Genomic DNA, 23,668 nt, shown 5'->3' on the forward strand with positions numbered 1-23,668 from the left:
ATCCTTTCCCAACTAAGGATAAATCCCCCTCCTTTCTAGCCTTTCTGCCTCATTCTTTCCAACGTAATCCCTTAAGAAACAGATAAATTATGTTTTTAAAATGCAACGCAGTTGGTAAAATCTAGCTGGTAAGATCAAAGTCTCATAGAAAAGAGGATTAAGACAAAAAATTATGGTTTTAAGCATGTTTTCTTAAAAAGAAAAGTTCTAAAAGGCATCTATTCCAAAACAATATAGATTTATTGAAGTTACCTGCTCCCACAGGCTTCCAAATAGAAAACCCTACGGCTGAAGCAGATTCTCCCACAGTTTAATATTAGAGGGCTTTATCTCTTGTCCATGAGGCAGTCCTTACTGACTTCGAATTCACTGTATTTTATACCTGAATTCTCTCTCTCTCTCTCTCTCTCTCTTTTTTTCCCCCCCTCAAATCTTAGCTAAATGTTCATTTCATTAATTTACCAAATTACTAGGCTGCATAAGGCACAGTGTTTTGGACTGGTCTTCTAAACATTACAAAGGTAGAGGACACAGGTTTCCTGTCTTACACTGCCTTTTAGATCCAGTGAGCCAGCCCACTGAAGAGGACTAGAAAATAAATAGCAATGTTGTGTTGCTTTAGGGCACAATTATATAAGACTGAATTACCTTGAAACATTGGCTTTGAAGAATTAATGTACTGTATTATATTGCACTAGCTATTTCATTAAAACAGAGTGTCATTGTATTATAATAATGAAAAATGCCATTTTTAAAGTCCATGTGGATATTTACAGATATTCTAATTATCAGTAAATATTTTAAAAAATCAGATCTTAGAGATAATTAAAAATTTTTAATTATTTTCTTTCTTTGATGACTCATGCTTGTCACATTCAATATTATAGCTTATAACTCCAATTGCCTCTCATACTATTTTCCCCTACAATTCATTCATTATTTCATCTCTGTATTCATTAAATCTCTGACTTCTTTGTGCTGGTACCTCAGCTAGGCACGAAAGTTAAAAACATTAACAGCTGGTACCTTCAAGTAGCTCAGTCTGAATGGGGAGGATCCAGTTGGTAAGGGCATCTCCTTTATTGAAACTAAACCTAACTACTGACATTTAACCCTCCAAGAGTAAGAGACAACTGGACCAACAGCCTCCACTCAGTCCCTTCAGCTTTATCTCTCAAGTTGGGTTCACCTGAACTACCATCACCACCTTTATGCTGCCTCCTAGATGTAGGTTCTTCTTTTAATAATAATAAACATTTCTGGGAATTCTGTTAGCACAATGTAGATAGCTTCACATTTTAAAAAGACTTTTCTAAATAGTTAAGGTTGAACAAATAGGAAATTAATAAAGATATAACAAATAACATGTAGTCTAAACAAATTCTCAGATTTCTGACTGTACCATTGCTAGCTGACTATAGAGCTTAGGCTCTATGTTGTTTAACCTGAGACTGTCATATTCTTAAGAACTAAAGGAAACTACCTACTTCTGCTATAGTTGTCTGTATACAAAGTGGAACTAAAACACAAAACCTGTCGAATGTTTCAGCTTTAAGAAAAACATGTTACTAACTGAAATTTAAAAAGTAAATTATATTCTGCAGAAATACCTTCAGCAAACAAAGATTAATATATTTATTTTGTTAAAGAATTCATTAAAATTGACAAGAATAAGTCAGATATTAAACAAAATACCTGCACATAATCCAACCTTGTGATGAGAAAATAATACAAAATAAAACAATGAGTTACCCCATCAGCCTGTAAAACTTACAAAAAATTGAATGAATTAATGTCACTGAAGGTGGAATGAAGCAGAGTATAAAGATGTTATACCATCTTTAACATTGCTGATGGTATAAACTAGTTAAATCCTATGGGAAATTAGTTTAGCAATATGTATTATTAGGAGCAAAAATTTCACATCTTTTAACCCTATTATCTCCCTTCCAGAGTGTAGGAGGCCATTCTTGTACTATATAAAGAAATACCTGAGAATGGGTAATTTATAAGAAAAGAAAATTAATTGGCTTGCAGTTCTGCAGGCAGGACAGGAAGCATAGCAGCATCTGCCTCTGGGGAGGCCTCAGGAAGCTTCCGTTGATGGCAGAAGGCGAAGGGGAAGCAGGCACATTAGGTTGTGAGAATGGGAATAAGAGTGAGTGAGTGACAGAAGAGGTGCTACACACTTTTAAACCACCATATCTGGTTAGAACTCACTATTGTGAAGATAGCACCAAGCCATGAGAGATCTGCCCCTAGGACCAAAACACCTCCCACCAGGCCCTACCTCCAGCACTGGGGTTTACAATTCAACATGATATTTGGGCGAGGACAAATATTTAAAAAACTGTATTAAGGGGAATAACTGAAAGTATAGAAAAAGTTATGTGTAGGATATTTTCACTGTAGTGCTTCTGCAGTAATGATAAGTTGAGGGCAACTTCATATTCAACTGCAGATAAGCCAGCAAAATTTATTAAATCTGCTTGGTGAGATATTATGGAATCATTAAAAATCAGAGGTTGTATTAGGGGTACTTATGTTTCAAATTTTTAAAATTAATTGTTTTAAAAGCAAACACTATAACCATGTGAAGTAGCTGAATTCTTTGATAGTTTGAATTAAATGGTAAGTTCTATCTTACTGCATAATAAAAAGAATAGTAGGAACATATCTAAAGACCTAATAAACGCATTTGTAAAGCTAGAATATATTTTAGTTTATTGCTTTTTAAAAAGAAGGAAATGGTGCATTTATATTGAAATAGTCTTTTTTTGACTAGAACCTTTATATTCTATAGGCATTCAAACCTAACAATGGCGTCTCTTTAACAGAATCAAGGAAATGCATCTCCTTGTGAAACAGGTTGGGTACAATACAGCATTTACAATTAAATTTAATAATCACAACTGTAGCAGAAAAACTCAGCTGATATTGATAATTTCCACTTTTTGATATACAGATATAAAGACCTTAGCAAGAATCTAAATAACACAAGTTACATGAGAAAGGATGAAGAGACCCCAGAATGCAAGAACATTTGTGTGAAAAAGACAAAATCTGCTGTTCACAAGTAAAATCTTTGATTTCAGAGTGAATGTTTTTGACCAATAGTTTCCAGAATGTGAGCAGAGTTTGAAGAGATGCTTTAGTCTCCCACCCACAGAAACATTCAATTAGTGTAAAATTACTTGATATAACTGGCCAGATGGTATTAACAGATTAGTGAAAACAATAAGGCATGAAAATGTTAAAAGGAAACATATTCCAACAACAATGGGTAGAATTCATTTTGAGAATGGGAATAATAAAGAGTTTTATATGCTGCTTTTAATCAAATGAATTAATTGAATTTTAAGCCTCTTAAGCAATAACTCCAATAAAGGGTTATTTTAATTCTTCCTCCTGGCTGGCGTACCCCACAACTCTAAGATTTAAGATAATCACCTTAAACAGCAATTTTCTGTAACAGGTATGGTCACTGAAAGTAATTTTCAGAGAATTATAGTACGGAGTGAAATAAGTTATGTGGGACCAACTACTCTTCCAAAACATTTCATCTAATGTGGCCAAACTCCCACCACTTAGGTTAATAAATTTCAAATTTATTAATTTTGTAGGTAATAGCAATGCTATCAGTGTAACTTCACACACAAGCGATTTACACAGATGCTATAAGTGGTGCTTGTGACAAAATTTTGAACTATAACGCATGTAGAGATAGAGTTCTCAATGGCACTGATTGACAGTGTGTCTCAATTGTAAATCATACAACACGTTACTTACTCTTACGAAGTTACTGAAATTATCTGATTTTACATGATCTCTAATGTCTCTCCTGGCTCTGAATTCCCACAATTACTCTGCCAGATACCTGCAGAGTATTTGCCTCTCTAATTTAACCTGCTCTCTGCTTTGAAGGTTGATCTGTGTGGGCTACCCAATTGGCTTCCTTGCCCTCTGGTATCTGGATGGTTTTGGTCAGTGAAAAGCTGTAAAATAATAAGAAATGTATATATACATATATGTCTGCGTATATATGTATATACGTGTGTGTGTATAAGTCTCTGCTACCAGTACCTGAAACAAATTTCCTAAGCAACAACTCCTTGAGATTTTCAAGGTGATAGGAGTGTATTGTGTTCTGAGGCAACTCTTGATGGACTTCTAAACAAGGGGTAGTCGCCAGAAAGGCCAAGACATGATTATAATCTGGCAACTTCAGACCTAGCTCCCATTCTCTGGAGAGGGGAGAGGGGCTAGAAATTGAATTAATAATCAATCACATTTATGTGGTGAACCCTCCATAAAAATCCCTGAAGTAGGGAGCTCTGAGAACTTCTGCATTGGTGAACACAACCATGTTCCAGAAGGGTGGCACACTCCGACTCCACAGGGACAGAAACTCCTGTGCTCAGAACCTTTTCAGACCTTGCCCTATGTATTTCTCTATCTGCTGTTCATCTGTATCCTTTATTACATCTTTTATTAATAAACCAGTAAATGTAATCCAAGTATTTCCCTGAATTCTGTGAGCTATTCTTGAAAATTAGTTGAACTTTAAGAGAGTGTCATGGGAACCATGGCCAGTCTGTCAGAATTACATGTCACAACCTAGGCCTTGTGATTGGCATCTGAACTGGGGGGCAGTCTTGTAGAACTGAGCCCTTAACCTGTGAGATTTCACACTATATCCAGTTAGATGAAGTCAGGATTGAATTGGAGGATTCCCAGCTGATGTCGGTGGAGAATTTTTTGGTGTGCGGGGAATCAGAAGTATTGTGTTGAGTTAGAGTATGGAAAAACCCTTTGGTTTTTCCTCTGTCTCAGAGAAGCCCCAGCAGCAGATCAGATAGTAAAGGAGATATAGGTCAGGGAATTTATTCCCTTGGTTGTTAGGCCTGAGAGTCAACTAGAGCTGCCTCTGTCTTGCCTGAAGGTTACTGTCCCTCTCAAAACAGCTTGCTTTGCGAGGCTTGCCTTTCTTTTCCCTCTCTCTGTTTGATCAGACCCAGAGATAGAAACAGTTCTGTAGCTACTAACCCTAGGTTCCTACACTGTATCTTTATGGTTCTGCCATCCTGGCCACAACTTTGTGATTAATCTCTTTGCATGTAAGTCATCCTCAAATAACCCTAATTTGAATGTGTCATCCTTTCCTTTTGGGAATTTGATTGATGCAATCATATTTTACAGAATTTGTTCAAGGATTTAAGTCAAAATCTAATATTTCATGAAGAGTAGCCATATAATTGGAATACTGCTTATTAAAGAGATTTAGTTAAACTTATTAGAGGCACTTGTCTTTTTAAAAAACTTTTATTTTAGGTTTGAGGGCACACATGCAGGTTTGTTATATGTAAACTCAGGTCACAGGCGTTTGTTGTACAGACTCATCACCCAGGTACTAAGCCTAGTACCCAAGTTATTTTTTCTGCTCCTCTCCCTCCTCCCACCCTTCACTCTCAAGAAGGCCTCAATCTCTGTTGTTTCTTTCTTTATGTTCATGAGTTCTCATCATTTAGCTCCCACTTTTAAGTGAGAGCATGCGGCATTTAATTTTCTGTACCTCTATTAGTTTGCTAAGGATAATGGCCTCCACCTCCATCCAGGTTCCCATAAAAGACATGGTCTCATTCTTTTTTATGGCTCCATAGTATTCCAAGGTATATTATGAACTATATTTTCTTTATCCGAATCTGTCACTGATGGCCATTTAGGATGAGTCCACGTCTTTGTTATTGTGAATAGTGCTGCAATGAACATACATGTGCATGTGTCTTTAAGGTAGAATGATTTATATTCTTCTGGGAACATAAATGCCAGTAATGGTATCAAAAGCACTTATAAACAAGTTACTTAATGGCATCTTTTCAGTCAGATCATACTCTCTAATTAGTCCAAAAATGACATGATTTTACAGTAAACCATCTGTATTAGATGAAAGCACATAGGTATAACTGGAAACCAACCTTCCTTCCTTCCTTCCAACCTACCTTCCTTCCCTCCCTCCCTCCCTTCCTTCCTTCCTTCCTTCCTTCCTTCCTTCCTTCCTTCCTTCTTTCCTTCCTTCTTTTCTTCCTTCCTCCTTCCCTTTCTCCCTCCCTCTCTCCTTTACTCCCTTCCTCCTTCACTCCCTTCTTTGGTATAACTGGGAGAAAGCAACTTTTTCCTCCTTCCTTCTTCCTTCCCTCCTTTCCTTCATTCCTTCCTTTTGAGACAGCATCTCATTCTGTCACCCAGTCTGTGTGCAGTGGTGTGATCAGTGTGGCCTCAACTTTGCAAACTCAAGCAATCCTCCTGCTTAGCCTCCCTAGAATTAGGAACTATAGGTACACATGCCACCACACCAGATAATTTTTTTTTTGAGCAATGAAGTCTCACTATGTTGCTCAGGCTGATCTTGAACTCTTGGACACAAGTGATCCTCCTGTCTTAGCCTCCCTAGGTGCTGGGATTATAGGCATGAACTACTGTGCCCAGTTAGGAAGCAATTTTCTAGGTCATTTTCTGTAATATTGTCTTTTACAGCTAAGTTTTCTCTCCTTGTTTTGCTGAAAAAATATCTAAATGTGAATATTTCCCTAGGACATGGAAGTATTTAGTCAATAAAGCAAGCTGTTAAAGGTCGGGCGCAGTGGTTCACACCTCTAATCCCAGCACTTTGGGAGGACGAGGCGGATGGATCACAAGGTCAAGAGATAGAGACCATCTTGGTCAACATGGTGAAACCCCATCTATACTTAAAATACAAAAGTTAGCCAGGCATGGTGGTGCATGCCTGTAGTCCCAGCTACTTGGGAGGCCGAGATGGAAGAATCGCTTGAACACGGGAGGTTGTAGTGAGCCGAGACTGCCACTGTGCTGCAGCCTGGCGACAGAGCTAAGACTCCATCTAAAAAAAAAAAAAAAAGTTGTTAAAAAGGGGTGGGGCATGACCCTACTCCCAGATCCTCCAAACATTTTAATGTCTTCTTTATTAGATGTGCAAACTGCCACGAAAATACTTTTGTTTTATCATTTCACCAGATAAGTGAGAGTAAAACCTTCATATAAAATAATTTGTTTTTAAGATAAGGAGTTGTCCTAGGAATTGAGAGTTTGCCCTAGTTTCAGAAAAGATTTGTTGTGTAATCATATGCAAAATTTCTACTTTTTCCTAGGAAGCACGTTTGCATTTTTGTGTACAGAATACAGTCAACTTTCAAATGTGACTACAAATTTCAACATAAAAATAAATTTAACAATTTTCCACAAATAAGCATACAAAATTCACATCTATAAACATTATACTATTACTAATATTATTTATGCTATTTAAATAATTACAGCTGTCTATTTATGACTACATTTTTGCCCTGTGTTAACCATAACTTTTTCCCCTTTTTCTGATGATTCAATCTTAGACAACTCTATTGTTTAAGTGCCTGTGAGCTATTGTTATTGAACAGCTATTACGGAAATTTCCTTGCTTCAGGTATTTCTCCAATGTGAGTTTGCCCAATTAAATAAAAATAATGAATGGGCTTGGGTGCTAAGAGGAGCTGGTTCAAAGCATGGAATAAAATAGTTCCTTGTATAGTTGAGCTGATTTTTATCATAACTGTCTGAAGCAACACAGAGAATGCCAATTTCAACCATAATGAACAGTTCTAATTAGTTCCCATTAACAGAAAAACAGAGATCTACATCATTAGTTTTCCCTTCAACTCCTTTAAGCATTTAAGATTTTAAAAATACAAAAATTCTCGAAAGTTTAGCACTGTCAAGTTTTTAAGCTTAAAAACAGTATTACTTACTATGAGGTATTTAAAAGAAGTCTGGAAAGGTAATCCAAGAGAAAAATTATGCAAGAAAATGCCTTTTTGCAAATGTACAAAATGGAATTGATACAGAGCTAGTTTTGCATTAATTATAAACATCTTTCAGGGCTTTCAGAACAGGTATGTATAGTTTATGTATAAACTACAGTCATCCCTCAGTATCACTAAAGGATTGATTCCATGACCTCCCACAGATACTAAAATCTATGGATGATCAAGTCACTGACACAAAATGGCGTAATAGTTGTACATAACCTACGCACATCCTCCCATATACTTTGTCATCTCTAGATGACTTGTAATACCTAATACAATGTAAATACCATATAAATAGTTGTCCTATTGTATTGTTTAGGGCATAACGACAAGAAAAAACTCTGTACATGTTCAGTACAGATGCAAATTTTTTTCAAATATTTTTAATCCCAGGTTGGCTCCTGAATACATCCAATTGAATATATCATTTATATATAACTACAAGTAACTCTGCAAATGTCTTCCATTGTTCATTCTTTTATCTTTATTAGAAACTGTGCTGAAGGCTAGAACTAAATGCTTCATTGCAATTATCTTGTTTTAGAGCAAACGTTCTTCGTTCCTATCCCTCATTGCTTCTGGATAACACTCAACAGTAAGTTTTGCTCTATTTAATGTGGTTTCTGGCTAAAAATTTACCCATTAATAATTTATGTAAAATATTTACAAATTTTCATCTAAAGTTGCCTCATTCTAAAACATCACAGTTTTTTATTATGGTACCCAGGATTTGTGATCAATGGAAAAACTCATAAAGAAAAAAATATAAAGTACTTAGGAAAAGTCTTATCTTCAAGTGGGTACATATTTCTACCCTAAGATAATGCAGATACTGCTGGTAACATAGTAGAACTGGGAAGTGCTCCAGATCCATTCACCAGGTAAGTCTTGCTAAATTAAAATGGCCCCACACAACTACATTTCAATACTAATTGAAGAAAGAGAATTTGCACCTGGCTGGTAAAGGTTTTCAGAAATAAATATTTCATTATTCACACAAATCCTATTTTAACCTTTTGAAGAATTATGATCTCTGGAACATATTAATACTTAAGAATAATATTATTAATACTTAAGTATACTTTTGAATAGATAATTTGAAGTTTCTTACTAGTAAACTCATAATATTCCTAAAATAAAGCATGGTATTTTTCAAACTTGCCTAGTGCTATGACAAACTACTTAGTGGAGTCAAAACCAAACCCAAATTTATTTGATTATTCAAAAAGCACTAAGTTTGTTCATTTCCCATATAGACAAAAAAATCCAGATAATTTTTATACCCTACATATGACCTAAATAAAATAAATCTCAGACAAATTTGTATGATCACATAGATGTATCCTAATATCAAATAATTTTATGTTGTTTTGAAAAGCAATACTTCTGGGAGATTATATGTAATACACCCTCGATACTGGCCATTAAAACCTTTCTTGATAATCAGTCATTATGGTATCTGTAAAGTACTTAAAAACATGGTCTATAAATAGGGTTCTTGAAGTGTAATCCTAGAGAAGAGAACAAAGCATAACATAGTACTGAGAAGAATTACAGCAAATCTAACTCCAAGAGGAAAAAAGACTTTTAGCCTTTGTCTTTCATCACATGCTACAGTTAGTATACTTGAAACAAAGGCATTGCATTTTCGTAAGACCACAGTCTGGTTTCATGGCTCAAAAACAGAAGGAGAGAGAGAAACTCAGTGAGCCATACATTATGTGGCATTAAGGTACTAGTAGTTGTGAGCCCATTTTACCATTGCTGTCCTAGCTAAAGAATTGCTGTCTCTACAGTAGATACAGGGCATATGTGTATTTTTGTTGAGGACTCTAAAGCACAAAGCTTGAATTTAATCTTGCTACTCTTTCAGGCCTTGCTTATGAAGAAGTAGTTCCACAGTCTTGTACATATTAAAGCTAAATTTAAAGTTCAAAATGAACTCTTTCACTCAGCCATTTTTACAGTTAAAATAAGATACTTAGTTCCAGTTTTTAGTTATTTCCAATGGAGATGTAATAATTGCAATTGGATACTATTGAGGTTTCGGTATGAAAGAACTTCCCCATGAACATACCATCTACAACACTGTAACATATATATCACCATAACATCCTCAAGATGTCTTGAAGTTTTCAGGGAGCCTAGGGTAAACTATCAGCCATGCTTAATTCTTGAGCTGTTCCTAGACTATATTAATCACTGTTCTGAAGCAATGTTTCAGAAACTCAAATTATGCTACATCAATTTGACTTTCTCTGTTTCTCTGTGAGCTTAGGAACAGCAACCTGTGAAGGCGGACTGACAAAGATGAAAGCCAAAGTTTACCTGTGTATACCAGTACTGCACTGCTATTGATTACAAAGGAAATATATTCAGATGTCTTTACAGCTTTTGCCTTGTATTAAGCTATCTTTTGATTTACAAACCATCTCCCAAATTTTTCTGATAAAGATTTTTGAAAAAAGGTGAGCTGAGAAGTATTTCAATAGTCTTAATTTCCCTGATTTTTCCCAATACTTCTGCTTTAATTGTTTTTAATTTTTTTTTTATTTTGAAACAACTACAGACTCACAGGAAGTTGCAATAATAGTATAATTCTCCCAAGAACCCCTCACCCAGCTTCCCCAATGGTGACATATTAAATAATTTTAGTACAATAGCAAAACTAGGAAATCATTATTAGTACAATACTGTTAACTACAGCCTTAGTTCTTACCAGTTTTTACATGCATGCACTTGTAAGTATAAGTATCCTTTTATGCAACTTGATTCCATGTATACAGTTGTTTATCAAACCCCTCTCCACAAGGGGCACCTTGTTACCACCATTCTTGATTCCTGTCAAACATTAATCTATTCTCCATCTTTCTAGTTTTAGCATTTTGATAATGTTATAGAAAGGCAAACATACAGTATAGGTAACCTTCTCAGATTATTTTTTTTTCATTAAGCACAATGTCTTGAGATCTATCCAACTTGTTGCAAGTATTAATAATACATTCTTTTTACTGCTGAATAGTATTCCATTGCACAGATATACCAGCATCATTTACCTGTTGAAGGACATTTGGATTATATCCAGTTAGGAGGTTACTAAGAATAACATTGCTATGAACATTCATGTGCAGATTTTCATGTAAATTTAAGATTTTATTTCTCTGGAATGAATACTCAAAAGTGCAATTACTGAGTCTTTTGGTAGCTGCATGTTCAGTTTTCTAAGAAACTGCCAAATTATTTTCTAGAGTGGGCTGCACCATTTTGCATTCCTACCAGCAATGTATGCATGATCCAGTTTCTCTGCATCCTTGTCAGCATTTAGCGTCGTTACCTTTTACTCCTAGTCATTCTGTTAGGTGTGTAATAATAACTCATTTTAGTTTTAATTTACATTTTCCTGATATTGCTAAAATAGAAGAAATTTTCATATATGCATGTGCCACCTTATATACTCTTTGGTAAAATGTCTGTTCATGTCTCTTGCTCCTTTCCTAATTGGACTTTTATTTTTTTAATTGTTGAGATTTGAGAGTTCTTTACATATTCTGGATCCAAGTTCGTTGTCAAATTTGTGAATATTTGTAGTTTGCAAATATTTTCTTCCAGTCTATAGTTTGTTTTAGCATCCTTTTAATAGTCTTTGGCAGGGCAATGGTTTTTAATTTTAATGAAGTCTCATTTATCAATTTTTATAAAATGGATCATGCTCTTGGTGTCATGTATAAGAACTTATTGCCTACTCTTTGCTTAGGTCCAAAAGTATTTTGTGTATATTTTCTTCTAAAGTTTTATAGTTTAAAATTTTATATTTCATTCCATGATCTATTCAGGATTAACTTTTATGAAAGGTGTGCAATTTAGGTAAAGATTCTATTTTTTTTTTTTTTTTTGCCTATGGATGTCCAATTGATTGAGCAACAGTTGCTGAAAAGACTATCCTTCTTCCATTGAGTTGCTTTTATACCTTTTTTTGCTTCTCTATTCTATTATTCTATATGTCTATCTCTCCAATTACAGTAGCTATATAGTAAATCTTAACACTAAGTAGAGTGATTCTGTTATTCTTTTTCAAATTGTTTTTCCCACATAAAATTTAGAATAAGCTTGTCTACAGCTACAAAAAATCTTCAGATTTTGATAAAAATTATGTTGCACCTACAGATACATTTCAGGAGAATTTGATTAAATTATTTTATATGTTACTTTATGTGAATTTTAAAAAAGCTTTTAAAATTTAAATAAAAATGTATTATCATACAATTATAATAAAATTGTGTATTTTATATAGTTCTTTTTTGTATTAAATCTTTTAATGTTTCATAAGAAGAAAGTAACACTGAAAAATAAAGAGGCAGTGATTAACTGTGACTTCTATATGAGCTAATATTTAACATTTACAATTTCCTAAGCACTGTACGAGCTGCTTTACATAGTAATGCATTGACTGTACCAACAACCCCATAAGGTATATAATATTATCTCCATTCCATAGATGAGGCAACCAAGACACAGAGAAGCTGAGTATCTGGCCATGGGTGATCTAACTAGCTAGTTAACTAAAGTTCTGACTACGTAGCAGAAGCCTTAATGAAGGGAGCAGTGTTTGAATTGATCCTTAAAAGAGGAGTATAATTACAACAAGTAAGGGAAGTAGAAAGAACAAAAAGGAAAGACATGTAAATAGTAAATATACATTGTATAAAAGAATCAGTAAAAAGTTCAAGGGATGGTAGATAAGATGTAGGGAGAGAAATGGGTAAGAGCAGAGGATGGCAGATTATATAGGCCTAAAAAATATCTTCCATCATGAGGATTAATTAATACAGGCTTTATTGGTAGAGAGAATGATTATTACAATATGTACCAAAATCTTGATGTAATCCAATGAATTCGGTATAAAGAGTTAATCTTTGAGACATCCAAATGAACCAAGTACCAATAAAAATCTTAATATAATACAGGTTACAGTACAGAAACAACATTTTTTTTGTTTTGTTTTCGCAGTCATCCTCCACATCTCTATATAATTTTATTTCACAAAGATCCTATTACCATGCAATGTTTGAAATTACCAGAACTGAAAACAACAAATCTAAAATGCCCTAATTCTGTCTTACTTTAACAGACTATAAACCTTTTAAGAAACAGTGAATGTAATGTGAGTAAACCCTGCAGCCCCGCTGTTTGAGTTGCTTCTTTGTCATAATATTATGAAAACAAGATGATCCAATTATAGGGATGTAATGAGTAATATATTCCGTGAACTCTGTTAGATATGAACCTCTAACCAGAAAAACGACCAGCCATGAATGTTTAATGTGCGATCTCCTTAAGCTGGTAGCTGATATAATTGATTGCTCATACTAATAAGTGAAAATATTATTTTAGCTCCATAGTAAATGAATTATGGATACAGCAAAACATGTGGCATTTAGAAAACCCTATTTTCATTTCTTGATAAACATAAATATTAATGAAAATTGAATTTTTAAATTTAGTAAATTGTAAGTTTAGCTTTTTCAAAATCTATATCATAACTTAAGTGTATACAACCAAAATCAACTGTAAGTACCGTAAAACATTTAAATTTTTTGAAATGTCAGAAAATATGTAAAATTTAAAAACACTAGCAAATTCATTACTATCTTTGTATACAATTAATAAAAGATTCAATTTCATTTTTATAAAATATCTTTGGGGCAGAAATAGTAATTCTCCATCATGATCTTCTATTCTGGGAGAATTCTAAATTATTTCCTTGATTGACAGAACAGAATTGACCCATGAGATACAGGCAATATTAAGTAGCATCACAGAAAAGAAGCATATGAAAAGGGAAGGAAACTACTTCAAAGAGAATTTAAAAATTAAAAGTTATATTAGGCTAAATATAAAACTAAAGAATAAATTAAAAATTGAAGAAATAGAATATTGAGCTATTCTAAAGAATTCTCTATCTAAACAACACCTAAAATGGTATTTAAAAATGAACAAGCATCCTTTACATGTCTAGGTGGGTTTCTGAGAATAAGAAAAATCTATAGGGTCTTAAGAATGTGAGGGGGTAAAAAGTTGGGGGACTGCTGAAAATTTGTGCAATAGTATTTAACTGACACTATAGCTGCCCTGAGGGTATTTGCTAATAATAGGGACCCAAACTTTAACAGTAGGACAAAGAGAGGCCAGTCCTTCAGCCCAGCATGATGGAGAGTGGGAACAAATATCTCTACCTGAAAGCAGAAACCTTGAAAAGCTATATTCCCTCTGAAAAGATGCATTTAAAAAGTTCTACCTAACAACAAAGGAAGATGATAAAAGGTAACTTGTCTGTTTAAGTCTCAGTTTTAGATGAGAAAATGTTTAAAGAATATATGATTAAGAAACCCCCAGCACTCCACATGCCCAAGCCTCCCAAGCTCCCACCACAAAAACAACCTAAACAACGAACAAATAAGTATATCATAATGAAAATGACTAACAGAGTGCTGGAGTACATCAAAGGAGTAACAGAAACCCAGGTGAACATAGGAACTCAGGATGGCCATACAGAGAACAGAAGGTAACACCTGGTCTCCAGCACCCCCTTCCCTAGCAGGGATCAGAATCAGGACGAACTTCTCCCTGTGGGGAAAGGCAAGCAAAACTATAGTCCTCACTCCAGTAATGAGGACTATAGTTGTTCAAAGTGTTGGTCGGGGTACTTAAGCCCAGCTGAGGGAGCTGCCTGTAGTCCACATAGCTGTTGTCCCACAGAGAAGGAGCTGACATTATGCTTTGCATCCTGGGGCCTATGTGGCTACTGTACAATGCCATCTTCAGACTGGAACTACTGTTTAAGTGTTGCTTGGGGGAGAGTACCCACAGTATCCCTTCATCTCTGAGGGTAAGCTGCTGCCAAAACACCCATGCCAGAAGCCTGACATCCCAGGCTGCGACTAGCTCTTATACCCTTCCCTGTGGGCTTAAGCAGTGGTGGAGCTCCTTCAGGCACCCCTCCTAGCCCCCACTCACAGCTAGAGCTCAAACTGCGCACACATTCCCAGAGAAATGGTGCTTTGGAAGAACTGTTCCATCTATCAGTCATGCCTGCACCTGCTCCTAGGGGACTGAGCTGAAGCTGCACACTGCCTCTAAGGAAAATGATGCCCTGAAAAAGCTGTTCTAAAATCCTCTCACAGTCATTGCTACACTGTGCCTCTCTGGATCAGTACTGAAGCAACACAAGACATTCCAGGTAAATGGGGCTTTGAATGACAAGAGCAGTCATGCCCCTCTGTGTCTGAGCTGAAAAGATACACAGTCTCTTAAAAAAAAAGAGTACCTTGGCCACCAACAGCAGTCATGTCTTCCCAGTGCCTATGCTGAAGCAGTGTCCTACCTCCTAGAAATGACCAATTACAAGTAACAAGATTGAATGAGTAATAAAAAGTTTCCCATCAAAGAAAAGCTTAGGACCTGATGTCTTCGCAGCAGAATTCTACCAAACATTCAATATCAGTTTTCTCAAACTCTTCCACAAAATTGAAGAGAGGGGAATTCCTCAAAACTCATTCTATGAGGCTAGCACTACCCTGATACAAAAACTAGACAAGAATACAACAAAAAAAGAGAAAATTATATGACAGAAAAATAAAACTATAAGCCAATATCCCTGATAAGAAAATATGCAAAAATTCTCAACAAAATACTAGCAAACAGAAAATCCAACAGCACATTAAAACAGTCATTACCATGATCAAGTGGAATTTATCACAGGAATACAAGGGTAATTCAACACATGCAAATCAATAAATCAGATACATTATATGAACAGAAAGAGGAACAAAACTCATATGATTACCTCAATAGACACACAAAATGCATTTGATAAAATTCAACATCCTTTGTGATAAAAATTCTCAACAAACTGAGTATAAAAGGAACATACCTCAACATAATAAAAGCCACTATGCCAAACCGATAGCTAACATCATACTGAATGGGGAAAACTGAAAGCTTTTCCTCTAAGAATTAGAACAAGACAAGGATGCCCACTCTGACTACTCTTACTCACTTAGTGAATCCTACTAATTCTTAGCCAGAGCAATTAGGCAAGAGAAAGAAATTTTTGGTAAGGAAGAAATCAAATTGTCCCTCTTTGCAGATGACAAGATCTTGTACATAGAAAAACCTATAAGAAAAACTGAAAAGTTCTACCAAGAAACTCTTAGAACTGATAAACAATTTCAGCAAAACCACAGGATACAAAAAGCAACATATAAAATTCTGTAGCATCTGTATACAGGAATACAAATAAGCAAAATAAATAAATAAATAAATTTAACTAGAGAAGTGGAAGACTTTTAGAGAAAACCAATAAAATACTGATAAAAGAAATTGAAGAGGACACACAAAAAATGAAATACATTATGTTCATGCATTAGAAGAATTAGTATGTTAAAAATGATCATAGTAACAAAAGTGATCTACAGATTCAGGGTAATCTCTATAAAAATACTAATGACAATCTTCACAAAAACAGAAAAAAATCATAAAATTCATATATAACTATGAAACAGTCTGAATAGCCAAACCAATCCTGAGCAAAAGGAACAAAGCTGAATGCCTTATATGACCTAATTTTCAAATATACTGCAAAGTTATAATAATCAAAATAGTGTGGTACTGGCATTAAAAACAGACACATAAGACCAAGGGTACAGAATAGGGAACCCAGAAATGAATTCACTTGTTTTTATCCATTTGCATATTGCTATAAAGGAATATCTGGGGCTGGGTAATTTATAAAGAAAAGAGGTTTATTTGGTTCACAGTTCTTCAGGCTGTACAAGAAGAATAGTGTCAGCATCTGCTTCTGGTGAGGGCCTTAGGAAGCTTCCACTCATGGCAGAAGGCAAAGGGGAACAGGCATCACATAGCAAGAGGAAGCAGAGAGAGAGAGAGAGTAGAGGAGGTGCCAGGCTTTTTTCAACAACCAGTTATCATGGGAACTAAGAGTGAGAACTCACACATTACCATGAGGATGTCACAAAGCCATTCATAAGGAATCTGTCCCCATGACCCAAACACCTGCCTTGAGATCCCACTTTCAAGATTTGAGTTCAAACTTCCACTTGAAATTTACAGAGGACAAATATCCAAAGTGACACCTCTGTATAACATGAGTTGGCTATAAATATCCCCATTCCTTTATAGCCAACACATGTTATACAGAGGTGTCAAGGACATTCACTGGTGAAAGGACAGTCTCCTCAATAAATGGTACTGAAAAAGCTAGATATCCATATGTGGGAGAATAAAAGTAGACCTCATCTTTCATCATATACCAAAATCCACTCAAAATAGATTAACACCTTAAATGTAAGACCCAAAACTATAAAACTACTAGAAGAAAATATAAGGGGATTGTTTCCAGACATTGGACTGGGCAAGTTTTTATGAAGACCTTAAAAGCATAGACAACAAAAGCAAAAATAGACAAATAGGATTATATTGAACTAAAAACCTATATAGCAAAGGAAATAATCAACAAAGTGAAAAGACCATCAGGAGAAAGAGAAAAAATATTTGCAAACTATTCATCCAACAAAAGATTAATATACTGAATACACAGGGAATTCAAACAACTCAACAGCAAAAACAAATAAGTAGTCATCAGGAAATGCAAATCAAACCCACAATATCTTCTCACCCTAGTTAGAATGACTATTATTTAAAAGTCAAAAAATAAACATAGTAAGGATGCAAAGAAAGGGAAACTCTTATATACTGTTGGTAGGAATGTAAACTAGTATAGCCATTATGAAACACAATATGAAGTTTTCTCAAAAACTAAATTAGAGCTACTGTAGGATCTAGCAATTTCACTGCTGGGTATATATCCAAAAGAAATGAAATCAGTACAGTGAAGAGATATCTGGACTTACATGTTTATTGCAGCACTAGTCACAATAGCCAAGATACGGGATCAACCTAAGTGTCCCATCAACAGATGAAGAGGTAAAGAAAATGTGGTACATATATATGATGGAGTACTATTCAGCCATAAAAAAAAAATCTTGTCATTCACAGCAACATGGATGAACTTGGAGGACATTATATTTTAAAAAATAAAGTAGGCACAGAAAGACAAATATCATATGTTCTCACTTATATTTGGAAGGTAAAAAAAAAGGTGGTCTCATAGAATTAGAGAGTAGAATAGTGGTTACTAGAGCCTGGGAAAGGTGTATAGCCAGAAGCTGGTTAATGGATGTAAAATTACAGTTAGAAAACAAAAATAAGTTCCTTAGTTCTACAGCACTGTAGGGTGATTATAATTAATACCAGTTCAAATAGCTGGAAAAGTAGATTTTGACTGTTCCTAATACAAAGAAATGATAAATGTTTGATGTGATGAATATACTAATTACACTAAGTTGATCATTAAACATTATATACATGGATCAAAATATCACACAGTTATATCACACTAAATATATATAATTATGTGTCAATGAAAAAATAATAAATATAATTAAAACATTTTTTTAAAGAAATCTGAAGCTGAAAAACCAAGGCTAAATGGACTTAAATCTTAGTAGGTGTAAGCAAATATAATCCTTTTCTGTGAGAATTTACCCTTAATCCAAGTCCCACAAGATTTACACAGATTGATGTAACCCTAAATGAATTCACAGTGTAAAATTACAAAACTCACAGGAAAATAAGTGACCAGAAATAAAATTAACAGAAAAAACAAACAGCAGAATTATACCTCCATGAACATTAAGTATTAGAAATAACAGATACAAAATATAAAATAACTATTAACTATTAGAAATAACAAATATAAAATATAAAATAACTATGTTTAAAAAAGTATAAGGAAGAAACAGAAAACAAACCAAATATAATTTCTAGCAAAGAAAAATATAACCATTTAACTTAAAACCTACCAATAAAACAGTATTTCTCAAACAATATTTTAAACAATTGAAGAAAATGGATTATGAATTGGACATTAGATCATTAAATTTTGGTAATATTTATTAGTTATGATAATGGTGTTGTGATTATTTAACATATCAATATTTTTTAAATATGAGTACTAAAATATGACATGTTACCTGGGATTTTTTTTTTTTCAAAATATGTCAGGAAAGAAAAAAACAGTAATAAATAAAACAAATGTAGAAAAATCTGAGAAATATTAAATCTAAGTGGTGTGTGTGTGTATATATATATATATATATATATAATTTTCATAATAAAAATAAAATGAAAACTCAATTGATAGTATAATCAGAATGTTAGATAAAACCAAAGAGAAGTTTATAGAATTAGAAGACAGATCTTGAAGACTGTATCCAAATTGTGAATAAAACTTAAAGAAAAAAGAAAACTCACCTTCCTTAGGACTGACTGCTGCAGGGAGAACATTCCAATCAAGAGTCCAAGTAGGGCAAGGGTGGGGAGAAAATATCACTTCAATGCCCTTTTCCTAGAAAAGAATATAGCCTCTTTCTAAATTAAGGAATTAATATAGTCTTAACTATATTCTTAAAGGCTAAAAAATTACATTTTTATATTGCTAAGGAGGAGCATAAATAATAGTCTTCAGCTATTCCCCAAAATATGTATTTTAATTAAATAAAATACAATGTGTTGAGTATTTTGACATCACAGTTACTTTCGTATTTTTATACTGAGATAATAAAAAGTAATGCCATTTTAAAATGATTACTAGAAAATCCATAGAAGTAATAAGCTACCTAGAAGTATACTGGATATCAAAGACTAAAAAAAAAATTTTATCAAAAACAATCCACATGGAAATAATAAAAAAACACTGCATGTGTCTATCAAGGTCTCTCTTTACATATATGAAAACCACCACAGTCTATAAGCTATATTTGTAGTACTAAAAGCTACCACTTTAACACATACCCCAAAATACCACTCATACTAGTCTTTTTTAAGTGCCTTTAATGTCACCAGAGAAAACTTCCTCTGGTTTAACCAAATGTTCCCCATATTTTCAAGAATAAGGACCACTTTTCAATATATTAAAAATTTTCAGGCTTCTTCGCCATCTTAGAAGCTGTACATTTGTTTATTTGATTTAGGTACCGTGGCATGGCATATGCATGGAATCACAGACCCCTTCCAATCACATTCTTGGTACACATTCCACAGTGTGTATATATCCATGGCTCAGTTATTTTTATCTTTAGAAATAACCTATTCAAATAAAAACTCTCTGACACTTCAGCAATAAACCCTTTGTATCAGTACATGAGATTACTTTCCATTATGAAAACTAGCTGAATTTGTGTCCCAAAGGAAATAATACACCAAATCTTTCATTAGGGCTAGAGATATGGCTATTGGCCCACAAGCCCAGAGCATTCATTTGCTTCCAGAAAGATAAACACATCTCTCTGATGTCATCTACCTCTCTTCTATCTTCTTCAATCCAGCCATACTGACTTTCTTGCTATTTCTCATTTCATTAAACTTATTCTTACCTTAGGATCTTTTAAAAAACACAACTATACTGAGATATGATTTACATATTAATACCATACAATTTACCCTTTTAAAGCATCTAATTCAGTGGTTTTTAGAATATTCACAATTTTTCAACTATCGCTACTATTTTAAGATATTTTCATCATTTCCAAAAGAAGTTCCATATCCACTCAAGAAGTGAACCAGAGATCCCGTGGCAGTATAGTCATATAATGAAGACACATCAAAATCTAGACATGCCTCAATCACTTGTAAAATCAACTATATAATCATGTTTCATTACTTAATCAATAGGCCACAGAGCTTAGCTGAAGAGTTAAGAGACTGGTATTCATACCAAAGTTTTCCTGTGCATTTATAAATCAGTAAACTCTGTTAAGTATAGAACTCAAATACTTCCTAATCCAAATAGGGAAATATAATGAATATTTTTCCAGTGTAACTTTGATGGATAACTTAAGTTACTTCATGAATTCTCTATTCAAATAAATCTTCACAGCATCTATTAAAAGTAAAATATTTTTGCAGATTGTTTCAAATGTTAGGGAAAGGAAAGCCCATTGTTGAAAACTATACAATTGGCACTACTGAAAACAAACTATGCCCCAATAAGAAAATAAAGCATATGCATTTTTTTTTTGGAAACAGAGTCTTACTCTGTCACCCAGGCTTGTTGTATAACAAAAACACTAAAAGCAAAGATTAAAGTAAAAATAAAATTCAAAGAATTCCAAAATTACAAATTTAAACAAAACTTTAGAAAGTCAATTGAGATATTCATCTTTATATTTCTTTTCTTTTCTTTTCTTTTGAGGCAGAGTCTCACTTTGTCATCCAGGCTGGAGTACAGTGGTGCAATCTTGGCTTACTGCAACCTCTGCCCTCCTGAGTTCAAGCTATTCTGGTGCCTCAGCCTCCCCAGTAGCTGAGACTACAGGCTCATGCCACCACAACCAGCTGATTTTTGTAATTTTAGTAGAGATGGGGTTTTGCCATGTTGCCCAGACTAGTCTGGAACTCCTGACCTCAAGTAGTCCACCTGCCTCAGCCTCCCAAAGTGCTGGGATTACAGCTGTAAGCTATCAGGCCAGCCTCATCTTGATACTTCTTTAACTTGAAATCATTACCCAAGTTAAAAAAGGCTGAGACCAAAACTTTACAACAGAAAAAGATTATGTGAAAATTGTACACTTAACCAGGTATGATGCTACTTTGGTCAATATCCTGAATATTAAAAAAAAAAGTTTTGAGAAAAGTGCTTTTTACAATTATATATTGTGACATACTTGGCTCCAAAAATACATAATACTAAAAGTTTTCAATTCAGTAGACTTCACATAAATGAAAAAAGTAGCAGAAATATTAACTGGTAAAGAGTGAAGTAAGCAAGCTACAAATAAAAGTTATAACAAAAATAATGTCAACAAATGATTATAAGTTGGAATAGAATGCTCAGCAACATTATCACAGAATTTTTCATAGAAAATTTTAACAAAATAATTAAGTACCATTAACTTGGCCATGGTTGGTCTTGGTCCTCCTATAAATAAAGGATCGTTTTGTTCTTCTACACCTGGGACTTCACTTAAGTTTGGATGCTGTTCAGTTGAGGTTGTCAACAACTCTGGTAAATGGAGAAATTGGATCCCACACTTAGAAGCTGCTGTTTTCACTCTTGGCACTTCCTGAATCCTCTGGTACCAAGAGGCTAGCAACGGAAATTCTGCCAGCTTCTCAGAAAATTTCTTGCAGATAATTACCTAGGTAGGAAAATAATAAAACACATTATTATATCTTTTTTTGTTTATAACAGCTATGTTGAGATAACATCACAAACCACAAAATTCATATATTTAAGTGAATAGTTCAAACAATGAGTTGTAGTAAATATATGTAGTTGTGCAACTACCACCATCTAGTTCTAGAATACTTAAGTCACCCCCAAAATTTCCCTTCTGACCATTTGCAGTCAATCTCTGCTCTCACAGTTAGTTGCAGAGAACCACTAATCGGCTTTCTGTTTGTAGTTTTGTCTTTTCTAGAATTTCATACAAATGGAATCATGAAATGTGTTTTTCTTTTATCTCTTAGTATTAGGCTTTTGAAGTTAATCCTTATAGTTGCATTGACCAATCGTTCGTTTATTTTTATTATGAGTAGTAGTCATTATGTAGATATATTTTGTTTACTCATTCACTGGTTGATAGACATTTGCATGTTTCCAGTTGTTGGCTATTAAAAATAATATTGCTATACATTATGATGTAGCAGTGTTTATGTAGAACTGTTTCTCATTTCTTTGGAAATCTAAGAGTCAAGTTGGTAGGTTGTATGGTAAGTGTATATTTAACTTTTAAAGAAACTGCCAAAATCTTCTCCATGGTTGCCATACCATTTTACAATTCCCATAGCAATCCATGGAGGTTCTAGTATCTCCACAACTTGCCAATACTTGGTATTATCAGTCTTATTTTAGTCATTCTTGTGGGTATGTAGCAGTGTCTCATTGTGATTTTAATTTGCATTTCCCTACGATTAATGATGTTGAGCAACTTTTCATGTAATTATTTGCCATTTGTATATTTTTGTTAGTGATGTGTCTTTTATGTTTTTATCATTCATTTTATAATATGAAAGTTGGAGAAACTCAGCAATGAGAAAATGAACAACAATTAAAATAAGCCTTACCAAAAAAAAATACAAAGATGGTAACTAAGTATATAAAAAAATGCCCATCATCACATATCATTAGAGAATTACAAGTCAAAACAAGGAAATGCAACTCCACACTTAACAGAATGGCAAAAATCCAAAACACTGACAATACCAAATGATGGTGAGTATGTGGAACAACAGGAGCTTTCATTCATTGCTGGAGGGAATGCAAAATAGTACAGCCACTTTGAAAGTCAGTTTGGTAGTTCCTTACAAATGTAAATATACTCTTACCATACAATCCAGTAATTGTGCTACAAATGAGCTGAAAATTTATGTCCACACAAAAACCCTAACACAGATATTAATAGCATCTTTATGTATAATTGCCAAAACTTGGAAGTAACCAAGATGCCCTTCAGTAAATCAAAGGATAAACTGGTACATCTACACAATGAAAAACAACAATCAATAGAAAAAGAAGAATATAATAATTCCAAAAAGAATCAATATAAATAACAATGGCATTTGCAAATAGCTATAAGTAGTACAACTGAAACTCATTCTGAAAAGCTTTACATCTTGTATTCAATTGTCTATCATCTTTCATTGGTAGTATGTTTTTAACCTCTCGA

General features: G+C 34.0%; 1 protein-coding gene across 12 annotated transcripts in view; it reads right to left on the reverse strand.

Annotated features, from left to right (window-relative positions):
• GSTCD (glutathione S-transferase C-terminal domain containing) overlaps nt 1-23,668 on the reverse strand; it is a 156,788-nt gene that overhangs the window by 116,663 nt on the left and 16,457 nt on the right. For all 12 annotated transcript variants that reach the window (XR_618465.4, XM_054253096.2, XM_035293195.3 and 9 more), the window contains 2 exons: nt 21,887-22,138; nt 19,254-19,347 (listed from right to left, as the gene is read on the reverse strand). Coding sequence is in view for 11 of the 12 variants with exons in the window: in XM_054253096.2 (XP_054109071.2) it covers nt 19,254-19,347; nt 21,887-22,138 (346 nt within the window). In the remaining variant the exon portion in view is untranslated. The remainder of the gene's footprint in view (nt 1-19,253; nt 19,348-21,886; nt 22,139-23,668) is intronic.

This window comes from Callithrix jacchus, chromosome 3 (genome assembly GCF_049354715.1).
Source record: "Callithrix jacchus isolate 240 chromosome 3, calJac240_pri, whole genome shotgun sequence".
Lineage (NCBI taxonomy): Eukaryota > Metazoa > Chordata > Mammalia > Primates > Cebidae > Callithrix > Callithrix jacchus.